Source organism: Lucilia sericata, unplaced genomic scaffold (assembly GCF_015586225.1).
Source record: "Lucilia sericata isolate MDLA Ls3-8-SP2 unplaced genomic scaffold, ASM1558622v1 Contig000246F_arrow, whole genome shotgun sequence".
In the NCBI taxonomy this organism is placed as follows: domain Eukaryota; kingdom Metazoa; phylum Arthropoda; class Insecta; order Diptera; family Calliphoridae; genus Lucilia; species Lucilia sericata.
In genome coordinates this window covers 419,632-444,039 of record NW_023994272.1, presented here as the reverse complement: position 1 = coordinate 444,039, position 24,408 = coordinate 419,632, and the positions used below count along the sequence as shown (strand labels likewise).

The 24,408-nt window shown below is 29.9% G+C and overlaps 1 protein-coding gene across 2 annotated transcripts in view; it reads right to left on the bottom strand.

The window, feature by feature from the left end:
* LOC119602636 (acid sphingomyelinase-like phosphodiesterase 3b) overlaps positions 1 to 24,408 on the bottom strand; it is a 281,130-nt gene that overhangs the window by 16,152 nt on the left and 240,570 nt on the right. For both annotated transcript variants that reach the window (XM_037954250.1, XM_037954251.1), the window contains 3 exons: positions 22,694 to 22,889; positions 7,894 to 8,006; positions 291 to 466 (listed from right to left, as the gene is read on the bottom strand). In XM_037954250.1, coding sequence (XP_037810178.1) covers positions 291 to 466; positions 7,894 to 8,006; positions 22,694 to 22,889 — 485 coding nt within the window. The remainder of the gene's footprint in view (positions 1 to 290; positions 467 to 7,893; positions 8,007 to 22,693; positions 22,890 to 24,408) is intronic.

Below are 24,408 nucleotides of genomic sequence, written 5' to 3'. Positions count from 1 at the left end.
ATATAAACTCGAACTCGAATACAAAGTAACAGCTATTTAAAATTCGATTTCAAAGAAATTAGCATAAACAAACATTTGGCAACGGCTGCCAAACTGAAACTTTATAAAACAAAAATTAATTTCAGCAAAAATATCATGGATAGTAAAAAAAACGAAAGAAAAATGTATACCTTGCATCAAAAAAGAAAACAAAATTTAACGAAAAATTTTATTGTAGACAAGTATAATAAAGAATGGAGAGGAAAAAAAAAAACTTAATAAAAACCCAAAATAGATAAAAATATACTTACTTGGCAAACCAGGATCCATCGTTGCTAGTAAAACGATCCACAAAATTGTGCAAGGAAATCGCTGATATATCACTTAAAGCATAGTAATGTGTTAAATTGTATTCAGGCAACCAGTTTGGTTCTCCCAAAGTATTTGCCAATTGTAAATCCATATAATACTGGGTATAGTCCAAAACCTATAATTATGCATGAATATAAAAAAAAAACAACAACATGAAAAGAAAATCAAAAACAATAAAAATGTAGGAAGATACTAAGAAATTTTTACAAGGAAAAGTGGTATGATGAAGTGTATGTATTGTATTCGCCCAATTTAAATATGTATTATTTTTTATGTATTTTGTATATGTTTTGTTCATGGTTACAAAGTCAAGTGTTGAGTTTGCCATGGTCTAGTATTTTTATGAGTTTTTTTTTTTTTGTTTGTTTTTTAGTTTTGGTTTTATAAGTAAATGGAAACGATAAATGCAAACACCAGCAGAAAAAAAAACTAACAGACGTGTAGGAAAACTTACATTTTTTGCAGTTTTCGCCCCATAATACAAACACAGCACATTTACATTATTTTTACCTTTTTTGTGAGTGTGTAACAAATTTTATTTCGTGTAGGTCCTTGGTAGGTGTGGTTGTATAAAAATTCATACGTGGGTTAATTTTTAATTTGTGTAGATTTATTAATGAATCTGTTGAAAAATGTTCTAAAAAGGTTTTGATTCCTACCAACACCCGTTTCAAAGTATTGGATCTAAATTTTCGATCGACTCGGCAGAAGATTGCCAACATAGCGTCAGCGTCTTAGTGTATAAAGCGAATGGTTTCTCTCAAGAAAGTATTCACAGTAAAAGTAGTCATGTTGCCCCAACCACCAAAAGAATGAAAAACTTTGAGTCAGTTTTTAGAAAACTAACGATTACCTAAAACAGGACTGGGAAATTATTTATCTTGTTAAGAGTCTTAGTCTACATATCTACATATTACATTAAATCTACATATTAAACTTTGGGTATTAACTTTAAAATTTAAACTAATTATAAATTAACACTCGCATAATTTGTAACGTTACTTCAGCATAACAATTCAAATTGCATGATGTTTTTCTAGTGTTCATTCCGTTCGTTCGTTTCGTTTTTTTTTTTCTTAAACCAAAAGTGTGGCATAAATTTAAAACGCGTTGAGAAAATAGTTTGTGAACAATTTAAATTGTAAAATATCATAAATACTTATTTACATACATACAGTTGTATGTTGGTATGTCATTTAACTGTATCGTATGTACATTTCTATTATGTCATTTTAAGATATATAGTTTTTAGCTTTTTGCAATTTTATATACAAAAAATATTTTTATTTACATAAAAAGTTGTTGGCGTTTGTGAAAAACAATGCTAAGAAAGTTTTTAACTAAGTGAGAAAATGTATATAAGCTTAAAAGTAATAATTTTAAAAGAATGATTTTTTTAATGGCTAGTAAAAGAACTCACTACATTGAGACTTATGAAATGCCCCAAAAAATTTTAACTAAAGAAGAATTTTTCCAAATAGAGAAAAATATAGCAAAACACCAACGAATGTGCTATATTTAAATCGAAAGTGAATCTCGAAAAACTGCCCTATATGTAGACTAGAATGCAATTAAATTAAAATAATGCAAATACAGTCCCCAGAGACTATAGACCAGATTGTAGACTACACTGTATACTAGACTATAGACTAGACTATAGACTATACTATAGACTAGACTATAGACTAGACTATAGACTAGACTATAGATTAGACTATAGACTAGACTATAGACTATAGACTAGACTATAGACTAGACTATAGACTAGATTATAGACTAGACTATAGACTAGACTATAGACTAGACTATAGACTAGACTATAGACTAGACTATAGACTAGACTATAGACTAGACTATAGACTAGACTATAGACTAGACTATACACTAGACTATAGACTAGACTATAGACTAGACTATAGACTAGACTAGACTATAGACTAGACTATAGACTAGACTATAGACTAGACTATAGACTAGACTATAGACTAGACTATAGACTAGACTATAGACTAGACTATAGACTAGACTATAGACTAGACTATAGACTAGACTATAGACTAGACTATAGACTAGACTATAGACTAGACTATAGACTAGACTATAGACTAGACTATAGACTAGACTATAGACTAGACTATAGACTAGATAGACTAGACTATAGACTAGACTATAGACTAGACTATAGACTAGACTATAGACTAGACTATAGACTAGACTATAGACTAGACTATAGACTAGACTATAGACTAGACTATAGACTAGACTATAGACTAGACTATGACTAGACTATAGACTAGACTATAGACTAGACTATAGACTAGACTATAGACTAGACTATAGACTAGACTATAGACTAGACTATAGACTAGACTATAGACTAGACTATAGACTAGACTATAGACTACACTATAGACTACACTATAGACTAGACTATAGACTAGACTATAGACTAGACTATAGACTACACTATAGACTAGACTATAGACTAGACTATAGACTAGACTATAGACTAGACTATAGACTAGACTATAGACTAGACTATAGACTAGACTATAGACTAACTAGACTAGACTATAGACTAGACTATAGACTAGACTATAGACTAGACTATAGACTAGACTATAGACTAGACTATAGACTAGACTATAGACTAGACTATAGACTAGACTATAGACTAGACTATAGACTAGACTATAGACTAGACTATAGACTAGACTATAGACTAGACTTAGACTACTAGACTAGACTATAGACTAGACTATAGACTAGACTATGACTAGACATAGCTAGACTATAGACTAGACTATAGACTAGACTATAGACTAACTATAGACTAGACTATAGACTAGACTATAGACTAGACTATAGACTAGACTATAGACTAGACTAGACTAGACTAGAGACTAGACTATAGACGACTATAGACTAGCTATATACTAGACTATAGACTAGACTAGCGACTACTAGACTAGACTATAGACTAGACTATAGACTAGACTATCGACTAACTATAGACTAGACTATAGACTAGACTATAGACTAGAACTATAGAACTAGACTATAGACTAGACTATAGACTAGACTATAGACTAGACTATAGACTAGAAACTATAGACTAGACTATAGACTAGACTATAGACTAGACTATAGACTAGACTATAGACTAGACTATAGACTAGACTATAGACTAGACTATAGACTAGACTATAGACTAGACTATAGACTAGACTATAGACTAGACTAGACTATAGACTAGACTATAGACTAGACTATAGACTAGACTATAGACTAGACTATAGACTAGACTATAGACTAGACTATAGACTAGACTATAGACTAGACTGTAAATTGGACTATACACTTGTCTAGACTATAGACTTGACTGTAGGCTAGGGTATACATTAGTCTAGACTATATACTAGAATGTACGACTTTTATTTACGTGTATAGACTAGACTATAGACTAGACTATAGACTAGACTATAGACTAGACTATAGACTAGACTATAGACTAGACTATAGACTAGACTATAGACTAGACTATAGACTAGACTATAGACTAGACTATAGACTAGACTGTAAATTGGACTATACACTTGTCTAGACTATAGACTTGACTGTAGGCTAGGGTATACATTAGTCTAGACTATATACTAGAATGTACGACTTTTATTTACGTGTAGGAGCACGAACAAATTCTAAAATTAAACCTGGGAATATTAAAGTAGTATTTGCTATACCTATTAAGTTTTCATTCCATTAATTAATCTTAAACCAAAAATTGTCATTGAGGAAATATCTATGTATGTAACCAAAAGCATATAAATAATTAAGAAAAACATAAATTTTCTTTAATTTTTTAACCATATTTATGTAACTTCTTTAAGAACAATTTCGCATGACACATATTTCAAATCATTCTAACTATGAATCAACACATACTCATATTTCATAACGAAAAGCCATAAAGGATGAAAACAATAAAAAATAGTACTCTACAGTGAAAGTTGGGATCTTGTATGCCCACATATATGAATACATACATATTTACATTTGTATGTTGGAATATTCTTATAAGCATTTTGGAATTCAAGTACAACTGCATACACATGTAATACACATATCAGTGTATGTAATAGTATATGTGTCATGTATATTGAATTTTTGTTGAACTACTGATGTTGAAAACCATTACATATAAACAATTCTTATTTGATTTGTCGATTTTTTTTGTTCGACTTTTATGTATTGTGTCATTGCAACACATATGAAATGCTTATACAGATCTATGAGCATCTGTGTTTGTATCTGTCTGATGCTTGAAAATATGTCTATATGTTGGATTGTCCTTATTGGAACTTGGTGAATATATACGAACATACATACTTCATTTTACAATATCCAATTTCTGCAGTTTAATTGTAAATTTCAACACTCTGCCAAACGTCGTTGGTTTTGAACAACAATATAGTAAATGTTCCACATTTTCTTTATGTTTCCTTTGCCCTCCTTTCGCCTACTCATATTCATACTCCTTAAGTTCTGTGTGTCAGTTTACTATTGTAACAAAAATATATCGCAATTGTAGAACTTTTCCATTTTTTTTCAGTTTCAAGTTTTTTGTTACATAAATGAGAAAAAAGAAAATAATAAATCATTGAAAATGAATGTAATGAAAACAAGTTCACTCGAAAAATTATATCAATTTGATCAAGCGATTTATTTATTCTCAAGAATATAAAGAAGAATTATTCTGATATTCTTATTCAAGAATTTCGGAGATTTATGAAAGTGTTTTCAACGGGAGTAAAATTAGTCCATAAAATATTATGTATGTGTTCATATAACTAAATGTTAATGTTTATTTTAAAAGCTTGTATTCAAAGTCTGAGAGTTCATTTAAATTTCTTTGCCTCATCCTGGTTTAGGAAAATCATAAAATAACTTCCAAGCTGATAGTTGATCTCTAAATTATATTCCGTTTGATAACTTACAATTATTTACGAGTGTATTATAGCTGCATACGAGCAACATTTAAAGAATTATTTAACATGCACAAGAAGCCTTAAATGTCCTACTTTCATTTCCGTTTAAAGGTTTTTGTGTCTGGTCGAGTACTTTTTTACTTTTTTTCTGAATCTGAATGTTTGCCACAAGACGATTTGACTAAAGTGCTTGAACATTTAAATTGAATACAATTTAGTAAACATTTTTAATCAAAATTTTAGTAAAGTGAATAAAGTTGATACTTTTGTAGCAATTTGGAGACACTTTTCTTATAGAATATTGTTTCCATTTGGAGACATTTTCATTTCGAAAATTGCCATCATTTGAAGACTTATACAAAATTGTCTCCATTTGGAGACACTGTGGAAAATTATCTCTATTTGTAGGCATTTTTCTTATGGAAAATTGTCGCCTTTTGTAGACACTTTCAGTATGGAAATTTCTTAGTATTTGGAAACCCTTTTCTTATAGAAAATTGCACTTTTCTCATAGAAAGCTGTCTCCACTTGGAGACATTTTTTTATAGAAAATTGCAGCCATCTGGAAAATTATTAATTATAGAAAATTATTTGGAGACACTTTTCTTATGGAAAATTGTCTCTAGGTAGAGAAACTTTTCTTATTGAAAATTGTCGCAATTTTCAGGCACTATAGAAAATTGTTTCCAGTTGGAGAGACTATAGAAAATCATCTCCATTTGAAGATATTTCCCATATAGAAAATTGTCTCCATTTGCGGAGACTTTAGAAAATTTCCTTACAGAAAACTTTCCTGAGAGAAAATTTGGAGACTATTTTCTTACAGAAAATTGTCTTCATTTGGATATACATTCCTTACAGAAAATTGTCTCTATTTCTACATTTTCCTTTTAGAAAATTGTCTTCATTAGAAGACAATATAGAAAATTGTTTCCATTCGAAGAGACTATAAAATATTACCTCCATTTTCCTTATAGAAAATTTTCTCCATTATAAGACCCTTTCCTTATAGAAAATTGTTTACAGTTGAAGACCTTTTGCTTATAGAGAATTTACCCAATTTGGAAACAATTTTCTTATAGAATATTTTAGCCATTTGGAGACACTTTTCATATAAAAAGTAGTCTACAATTGGAGACACTTTTCATATAGAAAGTAGTCTCCAATTGGAGCCACTTTTCATATAGAAAGTAGTCTCCAATTGGAGCCACTTTTCATATAGAAAGTAGTCTCCAATTGGAGACACTTTTCATATAGAAAGTAGTCTCCAATTGAAGACACTTTTCATATAGAAAGTAGTCTCCAATTGGAGACACTTTTCATATAGAAAGTCTCTATTTGGAGACACTTTCATATAGAAAGTCTCTATTTGGAGACACTTTTCCTATAGAAAATTTAACAATTTGATGACACTTTTCTGACAGAAAATTGACTCCATTTGGAGTAACCAACACACATCCATAAACTATTTTGTACACATTCGCAGATGTTTTTGTTTGTACCCTATTTTTAGATACGAAGCTATCTACAATTTCTCAAGCATAAATTGCTAAACTTTTATAAAAAAAATCCATTTTTTTTTCCTTTTTTCATATAAGTTACAATTTCTATAAAACAAGCCCTTGTAGACTTTTATTTGACTTACAAACATTTTGCAGCTTTAAAGTTCATAGAGTAATGTTAAGTGGTTTTTCTGGTCAATGTTCTTTAGTTTCGGTTTTGACTATACATATGTATGTATGTATGTATGTCTGTATGTGTAAGTAGTATATTGTTTTGTCTTTATTTGTTGCTTACATTTTGTTGTAAATGTCATTGTTGTTATTGTTATTATGGTTACAATAGTTGCTGCTATTGCTACTTTTGTTGTTGTAGTTGTTGTTTGCTATTAACGTGTATTTAGTTATGTTTTGTAAATTGTAATTGCAAAACCAGAAAGAATTTAAATTTGTTGTGTGCTCAGAAGATGATGTCCTTATGAAAACAATAACAACAACAAAATTGAAATGAAAAGGGAAAAATCTTTTTCTCTCTCTTTATCTGTTTATGTACGTATGTGTATGTGAAAATTTAGGGTATTTCATTGTATTCAGTAGTTTAATGAATGTGCAGTGGATAACCCGTCAGTTCTTGGAGCCTTTCTCGAAGTCCATTTACAGACTACAGTTAGATTATTTTTAGTAATGTTCCTTAAAAAATAGTTATTTAGTAATCAGAAAATATACAAAATCGAGTCACAGAGGTATTTGGGAAAATGAATGAATTAGTAACATTGTCTTTGCGCAAAAATGCTGGGATATTGTAGAATTGGGTATGTAAGCTTGCGTTGAGAATTCATTATACTTAGCCTGGTTATTTTACCATTCCTTTTGTGTATTATGAGCCTGTATAAATATGTTTGTTTGTATATGTCTCTGTTTTGTTTTACGACTATATGGTTTTTTGTGTATTAGTCTTTAGAAATGTATTGTATGTATCGTGTGTCCATGTTTGTGTAGATATATGCAACAAATACAAACATATACCCATAATGTAATGTAATTGTTATTATACTGACCTGACCAGAATCTGTGTCGAATTTGTATAAACGCATGGCTGGATTGTTCGAGCCAACACTCATTTTCCTTGGTGTAACTGATGGTGAAATCATCATCCATGAAACTGGTTTGCCTGTAATGCATTTAAATTGAATAGATTTAGTAAATAAGACAACAACAACAAAAATAATCGCAAACAAAAACTCTATAACAAATAATACATACAAATAAAAGAAAAACCCCAATATAGGAGATGTTTCGAAGATGAAGAAGAACTAAATATAAATATGTATGTAGAATAAGAAGCCAACTACAAATAAATTGGGCAAACGACAAAAAAAGCTGCTGCAATACAAATTTCAAATTGAAAATATATATGTAACTTGCTACATTAATATACATAGCAATATGCACTATACTATTCCATTCCCTATCTATATGATTTTCTCTCCAGTTAATAGAGTATCTTTTGTTTGACTATGAAATGCTTGAGTTGAAAATTACTGTCCCCTTTGTTTATATTTGCAAATTTTCTCTAATGTCATTAGCTAAGCAAATAAAATGTCTGAAAATTACTGCAATTCGGAAACAATAGTGTTTTGTTATTACAAAATTAATTTCTTGATAACTCATTTAATGCTTCTTAATTTTTATTTTAAATATATATATGTGAAGTTCGGTCAAGTATAGACTGGTGTAAGGAGATTTTTTCCTAATTATACCTAGAGGTATTAATTTTAATGTTGTAAATCTTGGGAATAATAATTACGATCTCAAGAGCAATGGAAGGTTCATAAGTTAAACAGGGCAAAAAATCTTATAAATAAAAAAACTTTTAAAAATGATACTATTATCAAAATGGTGGCCCGCGATAGGTTAGTGTTCTAGTCTGTTAGATCGGAGGTGGTTCGATTCGCACCTGAGGTATTGATTAAGGAGCGCACGACAGGTCCGATGGAGGCCTAGGAGTATGTCTTTGGATTGATGATCTTCTAACTAACTAACTAACTAACTAACTAACTAACTAACTAACTAACTAACTAACTAACTAACTACTAACTAACTAACTAACTAACTAACTACTAACTAACTAACTAACTAACTAACTAACTAACTAACTAACTACTAACTAACTAACTAACTAACTAACTAACTAACTAACTAACTACTAACTAACTAACTAACTAACTAACTAACTAACTAACTAACTAACTAACTACTAACTAACTAACTAACTAACTAACTAACTAACTAACTAACTAACTAACTAACTAACTAACTAACTAACTAACTAACTAACTAACTAACTAACTAACTAACTAACTAACTAACTAACTAACTAACTAACTAACTAACTACTAACTAACTACTAACTAACTACTAACTAACTAACTAACTAACTAACTAACTAACTAACTAACTAACTAACTAACTAACTAACTAACTAACTAACTACTAACTAACTAACTAACTAACTAACTAACTACTAACTAACTAACTAACTAACTAACTAACTAACTAACTAACTAACTACTAACTAACTAACTAACTAACTAACTAACTAACTAACTAACTAACTACTAACTAACTAACTAACTAACTAACTAACTAACTAACTAACTAACTAACTAACTAACTAACTAACTAACTAACTAACTAACTAACTAACTAACTAACTAACTACTACTAACTAACTAACTAACTAACTAACTAACTAACTAACTAACTAACTAACTAACTAACTACCTAACTAACTAACTAACTAACTAACTAACTAACTAACTAACTAACTAACACTAACTAACTAACTAACTAACTAACTAACTAACTAACTAACTAACTACTAACTAACTAACTAACTAACTAACTAACTAACTAACTAACTAACTAACTAACTACTAACTAACTAACTAACTAACTAACTACTAACTAAACTAACTACTACTAACTAACTAACTACTACTAACTAACTAACTAACTAACTAACTAACTAACTAACTACTAACTAACTAACTAACTAACTAACTACTAACTAACTACTACTAACTAACTAACTAACTAACTAACTAACTAACTAACTAACTAACTACTACTAACTAACTAACTAACTAACTAACTAACTAACTAACTACTAACTAACTAACTAACTACTAACTAACTAACTAACTAACTAACTAACTAACTAACTAACTAACTAACTAACTAACTAACTAACTAACTAACTACTAACTAACTAACTAACTAACTAACTACTAACTAACTAACTAACTAACTAACTAACTACTACTAACTAACTAACTAACTAACTAACTAACTAACTAACTAACTACTAACTACTAACTAACTACTAACTAACTAACCAGTAGTGGGTACTACCTCCAAATTGGTCACCTCTGATAGACAATACTGATAAAAAAGTTACAGTTATATACAATTCATCATAATACATATGGGCCATTTCATGTCAAGTGTAATATTAGAAAAATATATTTTTTTTGGAATTTAAACAAAGTTTCTAATAATAATGCAAAACTTTTGTTTTTGCTAACTATACATAAAAAAAGGACTTCAATATTAATTTTTTTTTTCTATTTTTGCATTAAATTAAATATAACTATTTGAAATAGTTGAAAGCAATTTTTCCATTTAAAAGAAGTAGAAAAAACAAAACAAACACACCAACTTGCATTCTGTTCTGTGCTCTAAAGTTTATATCCGTTTTAACTTTATCCACATCCTTTTATTTTTTAACAATTTAATTTTTTTCTCTTATTTCTACAAACAATGTTAATTTGTCGACATGCAAAACTTTTTGCTAACAACTCTCACTCCTTCTTTATGTTTTCATTTCCTCTTAACATCCCTTTCTCAGCTAAACCACCTCAGCAAAATTGCTGTAATGTAGTTGTTGAGCTTTTAGTCATTTTTTTTAGCTTCAGTGTTGTTTGTTCGCAGTATGTGGTAACCAAACCCAAACAAATTGAATTATGGTTTCTAAGTTGGTTTGTCATATTAGGGCGCCTATAAAATACGTGACGAATGACCAGAAAAAACAAGAGGCTAACGAATTGCTGAGTAATCTTGAACTGCACAAAAAAAAGAAGCAGTAACGAATGAGCAAAATTGTAAGTATGAAATAGAAGAATGAAAAACACACACACACAAAACGTACACGAAAGGAAAAGGATATTCCATGTTGAACTCTTAAGTGTCTTTTAACCTTAAATAACACATACACACAACCACAAACTGATACAGACCTATAGATTAAACCTAAATACCCAGCAGTTCAGGGGGAATATTTTGAGCTAATTATTTGGAGTTATCCTGGGTTCTGGGATTAGTTATGACTAGTTCCCTAGAAACTAAAAAATTGAGTTAAACAGTTATTTAGTTAAATATTTTTACAAAACTCTATCCAAGAAAGCTACATTGACCTCTTTTAAAACGGTTGGGTAAAAATAAAAAAACACACATGAATACATTTTTAATACAATTGCAATCTATAACATTCATGATGTTGCTGTTGATGATGATGATGATTATTGAGAATAGTACTTGACTAGACAAATAATAAAAATGTTTGTATATACTGATGTCTAACTGCTACTGGGTATTTTCGGTATCATTTTTTCCTCTCTTTGGGTGACCAGGTCAATAGATTTAAAACTAACTCTTAACATTGTTTAAATACCTACTTATTGTTTGCTTCTTATTATGGTAACCTTAATACGAAAAAATATTTCTTATTATGTAGAGATTTTTTTTTATTGGCAACTCAATAGAAAATCAATGTAACAAATATGTATTTATAAAATAAAAAAAGCTATGCCCCATTTTCCATTCCTTAATAAAAGTATATAAATAATTCAATGGCTTGATTACAAGTTTTGTATGTTTTTGGTATGAGAACAAAATATATTAAAAAAAGATTTGCTGGAATTTTAAAGTATTTAAACTATTTCATTTTGTGGTAGCAAACAAATATTTCAATAAGAATTTACCAAAAAAAAAGACAGGGATAAAGCACTAAAAGTTTGTTTTATGTTACTTTATTTAAGTACTTTATTGCTAAATTGTTGGGAAAGTATTAGAAAAGATGACTATTAAATATGTATGTATGTATGTGCGTGTTTGTACATTAAGGTCTCTCGTCAAACAGAAACTTTAAAATAAAAATATGTTTTTAAGAAAATATTTTTAACATTTTTTAGATTTTCGTAGTGTGGCTTTGTGGCGTATACGTATTAATTAATTGCAGAATAATACTTAGGGATTATTTTATTGGACTTCAACTCACGATTTAGGAAAAACATTTTTTTTTTTGTTATTTTAGACTTTTCTCCTATAGTTTCCGAGAAAAATGGAATCTATATACTGATTCAAAGATTTTCGCTATGTTGGACCTATATCTTCCAATTTCCGTGAAAAATATACATTTATGTTTCAACTCAAAAAATCGATTTTTGGAAGGATTAAGAAAGTTAGTCTTGTTTGGCACTCAACATACAGATTCCGGGAAAATGTTTCGACTCAAAAAATTCGATTTTTGGATGGAAAAAAGTAGGTCGGGAAAAATGGAACTAATTTAACTAATATTTTCGTTATTTTGGACCTATTTCTTATAATTTCCGGAAAGTGTGGACTTTTATGTTTCCACTCAAAAAAAAAAATCGAATTTTGGATTGAAAGATGTGCTTTTTGATATTGTTGACCTATCTCTTATAGTTTCCGGGAAACAAATGAAGTTTTCATTTTCCACTCAAAAAATTCAATTTTTGGATGGAAAAAAGTAATTACAGATTTTCGCTATTTTGGACCTATCTCTTATAGTTTTCGAGAAAAGTGGACTTTTATGTTTTCAATCAAAAAATCTGACTTCTAAATGGAGAAAAGAGATCAGATTTTCGAGAAAAATGGAAGTGATGGAAAAAAGTGATCACAGATTTTCGTTATTTTTGACCTATTTCTTAAAGTATCCAGAAAATATAGACTTTTATATTTCAACTCAAAAATGTCGATTTTTGGATTGAAAGAAGATTTTTGTTCTTTTGGACCTACGCAACTCTTATAGTTTCCGGAAAAAAATGGACTTTTGTGTTTAAACTTTGGATGGAAAAAAATCATCACAGTTTTTTGTTATTTTGAACCTATATATCTCATATAGTTTCTGAGAAAAATAGACTTTTATGTTTCCAGTCAAAAGGTTTCATTTTTGGATCTTATATTTTCACTCAAATCGATTTTTGTAAGGGAACAAAATTTTCGCTATATTGAGCCTATATCTTCTAGACTTTTATGTTTTCACTCAAAAAGCTTGTGATTGCAGATTTTATATATTTATAATAATAGTGTAGCTACGAAATTTAACATCACATAAACTTTAGTAAAAACAAAAATTTCACTACCAAATTTCATAAGGGTCGGTTTGATATAATTGACCCAACCACACATACAAGGTCCATTTTAAAAATTTATTTTATGGCTAATAACTGACATTAACTTGTTTTATTTAAACCAACATTTTTAGGCCATAATTGACCCCGTAGAACCCCACTTTCAAAAAATCGGTAAATCGTTCAAAAATTATGGAAAAGTTAGTTTTTGAAAAAAAACAAGTAAGAGTGTTATATTCGGCTGTGCCGAATCTTGTATACCCACCATCAAATCATTGCCAAAAAGGAATGCTTCCTTATAAATAAACTTTGATATTTAAGAATCCATGCTTTTATTATCCAAACAATTTTCTCATTTATTACATCTATGTATAGAGAAATTTTTGTCGAATTTTGTCGCTATACTTGCATTTTTAAGGTAGTAAAAAGCATTTAAGTTATTTTCTGAGAGGGATCTTATTTAGGGGAGGGGACGTTTGGTCAATTATGGACCGATCCTCGTCAAATTTTCTAGAACGATTTTAGTTTAGTCTAGTAATGAGAGTTAAAGCCATTTTCAGATGGAGACGGGTTAATGTCAATTATGGACCGATCCTTATAAAATTTTACAATAATATTAAAGTTCCTATAAAATATGTTCGTGTCGAATATCATCGCTATAGATGCTTCTTTTAGACAGTAATGAGCCTTAAAGCCATTTTCTGAAGGGGACCTTATATGGGGGATAGGGTCAATTATGGACCGATCCTTATAAAATTTTATAAAGATATTAAGGTTCCTATAAAATATATTTGTGTCGAATTTCAACGCTATAACTGCTTCTTTTAGTCAGTTATGAGCGTTAATGTCACTTTCTGAGGGGGGCCTTATATGGTGGATAGGGTCAATTATGGACCGTTCCTTATAAAATTTTACAATGATATTAAGGTTCCTATAAAATATGTTTATGCCGAATTTCATCGCTATAGATGCTTATTTTAAACAGTTATGAGCGTTAATGGCATTTTCTGAAGGGGACCTTATATGGGGGGTAGGGTCAATCATGGACCGATCCTTATAAAATTTTACAAAGATATTGAGGTTCCTAAAAAATATGTCTGTGTCGAATTTCATCGCTATAGCTGCTTCTTTTAGTCAGTTATGAGCGTTAATGTCATTTTCTGAGGGGGACCTTATATGGGGGATAGGGTCAATTATGGACCGATCCTTATAAAATTTTACAGTGATATTAAGATTCCTATAAGATATGTTCTTGTGTCGAATTTCATTGCTATAGCTGCTTCGTTTAGTCAGTTATGAGCGTTAATATCATTTTCAGAGGGGGACCTTATATGGGGGATAGGGTCAATTATGGACCGATCCTTAAAAAATTTTACAATGATATTAAGATTCCTGTAAAATATGTTCATGTCGAATTTCATCGCTATAGATGTTTCTTTTAGTCAGTTATGAGCGTTAAAGTCGTTTTCTGAAGGGGACCTTATATGGGGGCTAGGCGAAATCGTGGACCGATATTGCTCATTTTCAATACCAAACAAACTGCATCGATATAAACTATTTGTGCGAAATTTCAGCTCGCTAGCTGCTTCCGTTTGGCCTCTATCGTGTTTTCAACAGACGGACAGACAGACGGACAGACGGACCGACGGACAGACGGACCGACGGACAGACGGACAGACGGACAGACGGACGGACATGGCTAGATCGTCTTAGAATTTAATAAGGATCCAGAATATATATACTTTTATGGGTCTTAGATGAATATTTCGATGTGTTACAAACGGAATGACAAAAACAATATACCCCCCATCTTTTTTGATGGTGGGTATAAAAATATTCAATATTTTCAATTTTGTAGGGTCCAGTCTGTAACTTAAACAAGCACCCATTAAACTCCACCTTTCGTAAGGAACATTAATTTACCATATATGCTATATAACACTTTACTTGTCAATCATATGAACTTTTTCTTAAAAGTGCAATTTTTTTAAGGGCTAAAAACAGTATAACGTTTTTCTTGTACATATATACTTTTCAGCATAGTCGACTAAAATATTTTTGTAAAATATCTTTTTCAAATAGATTTTACAAAAAACTCTTTTTAATGTAATAACAAATGATTTCTGATTATATAATGATGATAAATGCTACTTATCAATAATCCAATTTAAAACTATTATATCAAATATACATTCATTTGTTCATATGATAAATAAACTTATAGATGTTAATAATTTTCTTTAATAAATCTTTAATATATAAATTTTTCATACAAATATTAAAGTTTTCTCAAGTAAGGCCTAGTTATATTACTTTTCAATCAAATCCATTTTGCTGGTAATAGGTAAATATACATTTCTTCTAAATCCTTTGTTATAAGTTTGAAAACTTTGTTTTTTGTCAAATTATTCTCAATTAGTGTAAATAATTTGGTAAATAATCAATCATAATGACACAAATAGGAAACAAAAATTCAAGTCAATTCAATTAGATTAAGAAGAAACCCCTTAAATTACTTATACAATGTAAAACTAGAAAAAATATAAATGTGGATCATTAGGAATTTATTTTGCAGTAAACAGACATAGTCTAACACATACGTACATACAAATATTGTATCTATGATATACAGAAATAAAATGTGAAACATTTATACTTACATAATATAAGCTCAGATGACAAGATTTCTTGGATAAGGATTTTTATAGATTTGTATTACTTACATACATATACATATGTATACATATAAACATTTATGTGTTAAATATGTTTAAGAGTGTGTGTGTGTTTCCTTTACAAAAAGTTATACAACAATTCTAGACAGATGACCCTTAAAAATTGTTCTTTTTCTTTCGTTCTTTTTCAGCTTTTAACAATTTAGCAATATGTATTTTAACAACAGAGTGATTTAGGATATAAGATGGCAACATCGACAACAACAAGAATATGTTAAGAAATCTGTTAAAGTTTACTTTCATAATATTCCACTTACTGTATGTATGTTGTCGGGATGTGTGTTAATCTAAACGAATATGTTTGGCTTTGTACTTTGTGCATTTATATAACTTTATTATTCAGTAAAATTTAGTATTAATTTTTGTTAAGATGCTTCTGTAACTTCTACGATTATATGACAGACATATAAAGCCAATATAGTCAGGCTTAATAAAGACAAAAACAGTATTGTGGTTTTATATGCTTAATTTGTGAAAGCAGAACTTTTTGTGAACTGATTAGGAAAAATAGAAGAGCAGAAAATATAATATATATATACTAGTAAAATAATGGTCATTTGGTAATGTGGGAAAATTGATTAGTGAATCTTGCCAAATTAGTTCTCTTTACAGAAATTACAAACAACTTATTAATCTTAATTATTTCCGAGAATAGCTGATCTACTGAGTTAGAACTGACCTAGAACTAAACTAGAACTGAACTAGAACTGAACTAGAACTGAACTAGAACTGAACAAGAACTGAACTAGAACTGAACTAAACTGAACTAGAACTGAACTAGAACTGAACTAGAACTGAACTAGAACTGCAACGAGAACTGACTAGAACTGAACTAGAACTGAACTAGAACTGAACTAGAACTGAACTAGAACTGAACTAGAACTGAACTAGAACTGAACTAGAACTGAACTAGAACTGAACTACTAGAACTACTGAACTAGAACTGAAACTAGGAACTGAACTAGAACTGAACTAGAACTGAACTAGAACTGAACTAGAACTGAACTAGAAATGGCTAGAATGAACTAGAACTGACTAGACTGAACTAGAACTGAACTAGAACGGAACTAGAACTGAACTAGAACTGAACTAGAACTTGAAACTAAGACTGAACTAGAACTGAACTAGAACTGAACTAGAACTGAAACTAGAACTGAACTAGAACTGAACTAGAACTGAACTAGAACTGAACTAGAACTGAACTAGAACTGAACTAGAACTGAACTAAACTGAACTAGAACTGAACTAGAACTGAACTAGAACTGAACTAGAACTGAACTAGAACTGAACTAGGAACTGAACTAAGAACTGAACTAGAACTGAACTAGAACTGAACTAGAACTGAACTAGAACTGAACTAGAACTGAACTAGAACTGAACTAGAACTGAACTAGAACTGAACTAGAACTGAACTAGAACTGACTAGAACTGAACTAGAACTGAACTAGAACTGAACTAGAACTGAACTAGAACTGAACTAGAACTGAACTAGAACTGAACAGAACTGAACTAGAACTGAACTAGAACTGAACTAGAACTGAACTAGAACTGAACTAGACTGAACTAGAACTGAACTAGAACTGAACTAGAACTGAACTAGAAACTGAACTAGAACTGAACTAGAACTGAACTAGAACTGAACTAAACTGAACTAGAACTGACTAGAAGAACTGAACTAGAACTGAACTAGAACTGAACTAGAACTGAACTAGAACTGAACTAGAACTGAACTAGAACTGAACTAGAACTGAACTAGAACTGAACTAGAAACTGAACTAGAACTGAACTAGAACTGAAACTAGAACTGAACTAGAACTTAACTAGAACGGAACTAGAACTGAACTAGAACTGAAACTAGAACTGAACTAGACTGAACTAGAACTGAACTAGAACTGAACCTAGAACTGAACTAGAACTGAACTAGAACTGAACTAGAACTGAACTAGAACTGAACTAGAACTGAAACTAGAACTGAACTAGAACTGAACTAGAACTGAACTAGAACTGAACTAGAACTGAACTAGAACTGAACTAGAACTGAACTAGAACTGACTAGAACTGAACTAGAACTGAACTAGAACTGAACTAGAACTGAACTAGAACTGAACTAGAACTGAACTAGAACTGAACAGAACTGAACTAGAACTGAACTAGAACTGAACTAGAACTGAACTTAGAACTGAACTAGAACTGAACTAGAACTGAACTAACTAGAACTGAACTAGAACTGAACTAGAACTGAACTAGAACTGAACTAGAACTGAACTAGAACTGAACTAGAACTGAACTAGAACTGAACTAGAACTGAACTAGAACTGAACTAGAACTGAACTAGAACTGAACTAGAACTGAACTAGAACTGAACTAGAACTGAACTAGAACTGAACTAGAACTGAACTAGAACTGAACTAGAACTGAACTAGAACTGAACTAGAACTGAACTAGAACTGAACTAGAACTGAACTAGAACTGAACTAGAACTGAACTAGAACTGAACTAGAACTGAACTAGAACTGAACTAGAACTGAACTAGAACTGAACTAGAACTGAACTAGAACTGAACTAGAACTGAACTAGAACTGAACTAGAACTGAACTAGAACTGAACTAGAACTGAACTAGAACTGAACTAGAACTGAACTAGAACTGAACTAGAACTGAACTAGAACTGAACTAGAACTGAACTAGAACTGAACTAGAACTGAACTAGAACTGAACTAGAACTGAACCAGAACTGAACTAGAACTGAACTAGAATCTATCGATTGTTTTATATTTCAATATTCTAATAAATGCAGATTTATTTTCAACTTTGGGCTAATTTTAGATTATGTAAATTTTAAATTATTTGTATGATTAAGCAAATTAAACAATTTAAATAATGTTCTTTTGATTTTAAAAATTGTTGCATAAAATATATTTATAAATACTAAGATTTTATAAACAAGTATTAACTAATAACTTCCATAAAATTAATAACCTTTAACAAACACGGATACTACAATATATAAATACAAATTTGTAGTTATTTATTAAACCAACAAACATTATAACACTTTTGATGTTTCTTACTGACAATGTATAATAGGGCGGTGCCATAAAATTTTGTTATCTAATAATAGAAATTGTATTTTAATTATATAAACTAGGTTTCTATTGAATAAAGCTTTATTGGCATTAGTTCTATCAATCGCCTTGGAAGAATAACCTCACCAGAAATAATGACATCGAAAGCTGTTTTTCTTTTAATTGGAACCATTTTAATGGTCTCTTCCTATTTGATGTATTTCTATGTATGTGTACTTAATTCAAATAATTGTCTTCTACATTCTTTACGGCAACAAACAACATTGACAACAACAGAATACATAACCACAAATGATAATATATAGTCTGTACCCCGCAGTTCAGGGAGATTGTTTCGAAAAACTGATTGCACATTTTAACTGATTACATAGATGGAAGGTCTTAACTGATTCAACTCTAGATTACCTAGGAACAACCAACTCCTTGTGAAACTACTGGGTATGTATAAATTTCATATTCTATGTGTTTGTCAGACAGTTTTGTTTGTACCAATGTATGCATGAGCTTTGTTAATTCATAGTGAATTGTTTTAGTGCAATGTGTTAGTAGTGGTAAATAGACAAATGTCCATCTCTGCATGTAGTACTTATCGCAATGTGCGTGAATCTGGTCAATGTCATACCGGCTGTCTGCCTACAAAGACACACACACATGCAATGCTAGAGAAATATCTAAAGCTCAATAAACAGATTGAATAATACGAAATAAATGATGTTGCTTTGTTTCCTTCCTGCTTGTTGTTGTTGTTGTTGGTTTAAACATAAATGTGTATATGCTAATGTCAAGTGTTAGAGTTTATATCTATATACATGTGTAAATATGTATGTGTGTAAAGTAAAATATGTACAAAAGTAATTTGTAACGTGGCTAACCTACACACAAAAACCAATTGCAGTATAAATATTTGTTACGATAGAGAAGATGAAGGCATGAAGAAAATAACTTAAATTATTTATTTCCTTTTTTGAGAGAGGTTTCTATAATAAATCTTATCCACAAATATCTATATAAATAAAGAATATTCTTTTTGAAGATTAGATATCAAAAATATACTTACATTGAAGTATATGCCTTCAAGCCACGAACAATAAATTCTTTTATGTCAAGAATTTTATTATTATTTCTTCGAAATTATTGTTTTTGTCTTGCACCTCCCATGCTATTATGTAAATGTCATAAAGCAGTTATGAAGAAAATGAGTAAAATTGGATATATTAGGTTTTCTTTATATCAATAACCCGAATACCCCGATATTAAGAGAATTAAAAATTTGGCTTATTTTCTCAGATATGCATTCAGGAAATATAGTAAAAATAAATCACGTTATAGAAACATTCATATCAAAACAACAACAGGAGTATTTTGATGACTCTGCTATTTATTACTTTCCTAGCTTGTTTTACAATCTCTGTTCACATTTTCCATATTTATTTGCATATCTGTAATCTATCCATGGGTTATATTATTGTAATGTCCAGTTGTTGATGTTGCTATTATTGTTGTGATATTGTGTCAGAGTGTGTTTTTAATACAAATATATTATAGTTGATTTGAGGGCGGACACTTTATACTAAAAATACATATAAACACTATTATAACCTACAGGCATATTTTGTCGTCCCATATATAAAAACATATAATATTGTATTATATTATATATTGTCTTGTTTATGATAATTTTTTGTAAAGAATCTCCATGTTTATAGATGCTAAAATAAAATGCATACATTAAACAAAATAACACAACAACAACACAAAAAAATGATTTGAAAATGGAATATTTGTATTATATACCTTTTAATGTAAAAACAGAATATACACTGTATAAAATTACAGCTTTAGGCTAGGTCCACATTTTGTATCCGTTTACAATATACACATATAATTTAAATTAATAAATATTTTTGTTATTTTCAATAAATACATATTTATTTGCATGTATATTGGTTATTATATGAATTTAGATGAGAGTATGTTGTAAGTGGAACAGGCAAAATAATTGAAATTGTTGTTTTACATTTTATATTAAGTATATTTTTATGCTAATCGTTTCGGTTTATTTTCTAGTGTAATAATATTGTAAATAAATTAATTGAAAATGAGCAGTAAATAGAATTGATCATGGAATTTATGTTATAACCTTAGGTCTTGCAGAATTTTCACAATGTGCCACTTTGAACCCTATAACCAAGCGACATTTTTTTGCATAAAAATAATATTGAAATCAGTACTCGGAAAGTTTTGTGACTATCAGTCCGTTAGATATCAGTAGCAATTGCTTGGGCTGTTTGGTTGATAATGATATTGTCTAGGGATCATATTATTTGCTTTAAATCCTAGAAGAACTGACTGAGCGAGATCTATTAGTTTCCTTGGAGTCTTTCCAACTTTCACAATAGATAGATTGGAAGACTTACGACATCTGGTAGCTCAATAAGTTTTTTAAGTAAGGCTCTACGATAAGCTTTTTTGCTTTTTTTTTTTTGTTTACTCGGGCTGGTGGTACAACTAACATCTCCGTTTGCACATTTTCAAAAGGAAACTAAGTGAACTGAAAGGAAACGTTCCCACGACAATTGGATATCCGCCCCAGAACGACCCGAATCTCAATTGGCCTAAGATGGTCAACTCAGCAATAGCTGTATCAACCGGAAGTTTTATCACCAGGAAAGAACATCCAGTCACAGCCAATCTGTTACAACAACAACAACTGATGCACGACAATTGGATCTCCAGCTCGGAACGACCCGAAATTTTTCAATATGGTTAAAAATTACTCGGGCTGCTGGTACAACTAACATTCCCGTTTTCACATTTTCAAAAAGAAACTAAGTGAATTGAAAGGAAACGTTCCCACGACAATTGGGAATCGACCCGAATCTCAATTGGCCTAAGATGGTCAACTCAGCAATAGCTGTATCAACCGGAAGTTTTATCCCCAGGAAAGAACATCCAGTCACAATCTGTTACAAAAACAACAACAACAACTGATCCACGACAATTGCATCTCCGGCCCGGAATGACCCGATTCTCAATCGGCCAAAGATAAATTCAATTCAGTTATAGCTGTATCAACCGATACTTTTAACCCCAGGGAAGAACGTCTAGTCACAGCCAATCTGTTACAACAACAACAACAACTGAAAGGAAATCATAGGAACAAAGATTTCTGTGCTTGCCTCACCTCTGCAAAAACCTAGAATGACTGAATGAAATATTCTAAACATTAAAGTATGGTGGTTATCTCTTAAACTCCAGGAGCTGGTGGCTCATTTCCAGCATTATAGTAAAGATAATAGCATGGATTGAGTTAAATTCCAACTTCCATTAAATGTTAAATATACTTTTTCTTGACAACATTAGCAAGTGCTAAAATTGGCTCAAAAATTATAGAGTCTGGCGCACTCTTGATGTGTCTACATTAATATTTACGTGGAGTATCTTATATTTATTAAGACACTAAACTATATTGAAATATCTTAACAATTTAATTCACAACCTTCACAATTAGTTCTTCTCCTTCTTGTCCTAAATTAAAACATCAATTGCTTTAACCTTAGCTGTTGCCAAAGAAAAATAAAAACACCTCTTACTCTTTACTTACCCTTATCATCATAGATTATACGAAATGAATCCGAATGTAAGTGACCGAAAAATTGACCCTGAATAATTGATGAATATTTGCGCACTAATTCCAAATAACGTTTATTGTTGGATTCCGTAAAGGTAGTATGACCATTTTGCTGTAAACCAATATGTCTTTCATCCGAACCGGGTGGTATATGACCTACAATATACACCTGCAAATAAAAGATAAAAAACAAAATCAAATTAAACTTGTTATTTAAGTTTGGTTAAAGAAAAGTTAGTAATAGAGAAAGAAAGAGAGTGCTAAAAATAACAAAAATACATGAAAACAATTGATTTTCAATTATCATTATTTTAGCAAGAATTTAGTTTTTTTTCCCAAATTTTTGTGTATTTAACTGTGTTGTTTTTAGTTTAAGTTTAATGTTTTTTCCTGTTTAATATATATGTATGTATGTGTGTGTATTCTAAAAAACTTTCTCCCTTAGACCAAGACTCTGTGTGTGTATGTGGCACGTCTTCTATTACCACTTTGCTAAGTAATACAAACATTTTTGAAGATGATGGTAATGATGATGATAATGTTGGTAAGGATGCTTATCGTCTAACTAGTAAAATAAGTTTGAAGTTTAAGTTATCTTCCAGTTGAATAGGCTCAAATTCTGCATTTAAACAACTTTTTGAAAGTAAACTTACAATAACAGTGAGTTGTAAAACTTCTAACCAACTTGTTCAAGTTTACTTTTTTTTCGTCTTTTATGGCTTTTTACTAAACATGTAAAACTAAATGTATATACTTACATATCTACATATATTCTGTCATACTTATTGTTATATATGTAGACATTTTACTTGTACTTAATCTGTTTTTTTTTTTACAAAATTATTTAAAACTTAAGAGAAACATCTACCCTATATTCACTATGCTGGCATTTACATATATTCACAAGTACATTCTTATTTCGGTGCGAAGAATAAATATTTACAAGATTATACTAGGAAAACTTGAAAACTTTAATTTCTTTGAAAGAAAATTTAACAAAGTGCTAAAAAGTGTTTTTCTAAGAAATTGCATTTTTAAGTTGATGCAAAAAATTTTTTGAGAAAACATGGCGTATACTTTATATATTTTAGGCATTTGCATTTAAATATAATTCATACGCTTACGCTGCCCAATGGTGGTTTATTCGGCAGAGAACTTTTATGTAATTTGTTTTGCAAATTTCTTTAATGTATAAATAGTTTGTTTAACTTAGATATAAGTTTTGAATTTGTTTTCCAAATTCTAAGTTAAGTTGTTTCTTAATTTAATATTGGTGTATGAATTAGTTTATGAAATTAAAATTAATTTTTTCTCATAATAAAAAAGTTATAAGGTATAATAATTTTTTTGTATTAACTGCGTAAACCTATAAGGTTTTGTAAATTTGGTAATCATACTAGATGGTCGATTGAAAAAATAATAATAATAATAGTTGGTTAGTTAATTAGTTAGTTTGTTATTAGTTAGTTAGTTAGTTAGTTAGTTAGTTAGTTAGTAGTTAGTTAGTTAGTTATTAGTTAGTTAGTTAGTTAGTGTAGTTAGTTAGTTAGTTAGTTAGTTAGTTAGTTAGTTAGTTAGTTAGTTAGTAGATAGATAGTTAGTTAGTTAGTTAGTAGTTAGTTAGTTAGTTAGTTAGTTAGTAGTTAGTTAGTTAGTTAGTTAGTAGTTAGTTAGTTAGTTAGTTAGTT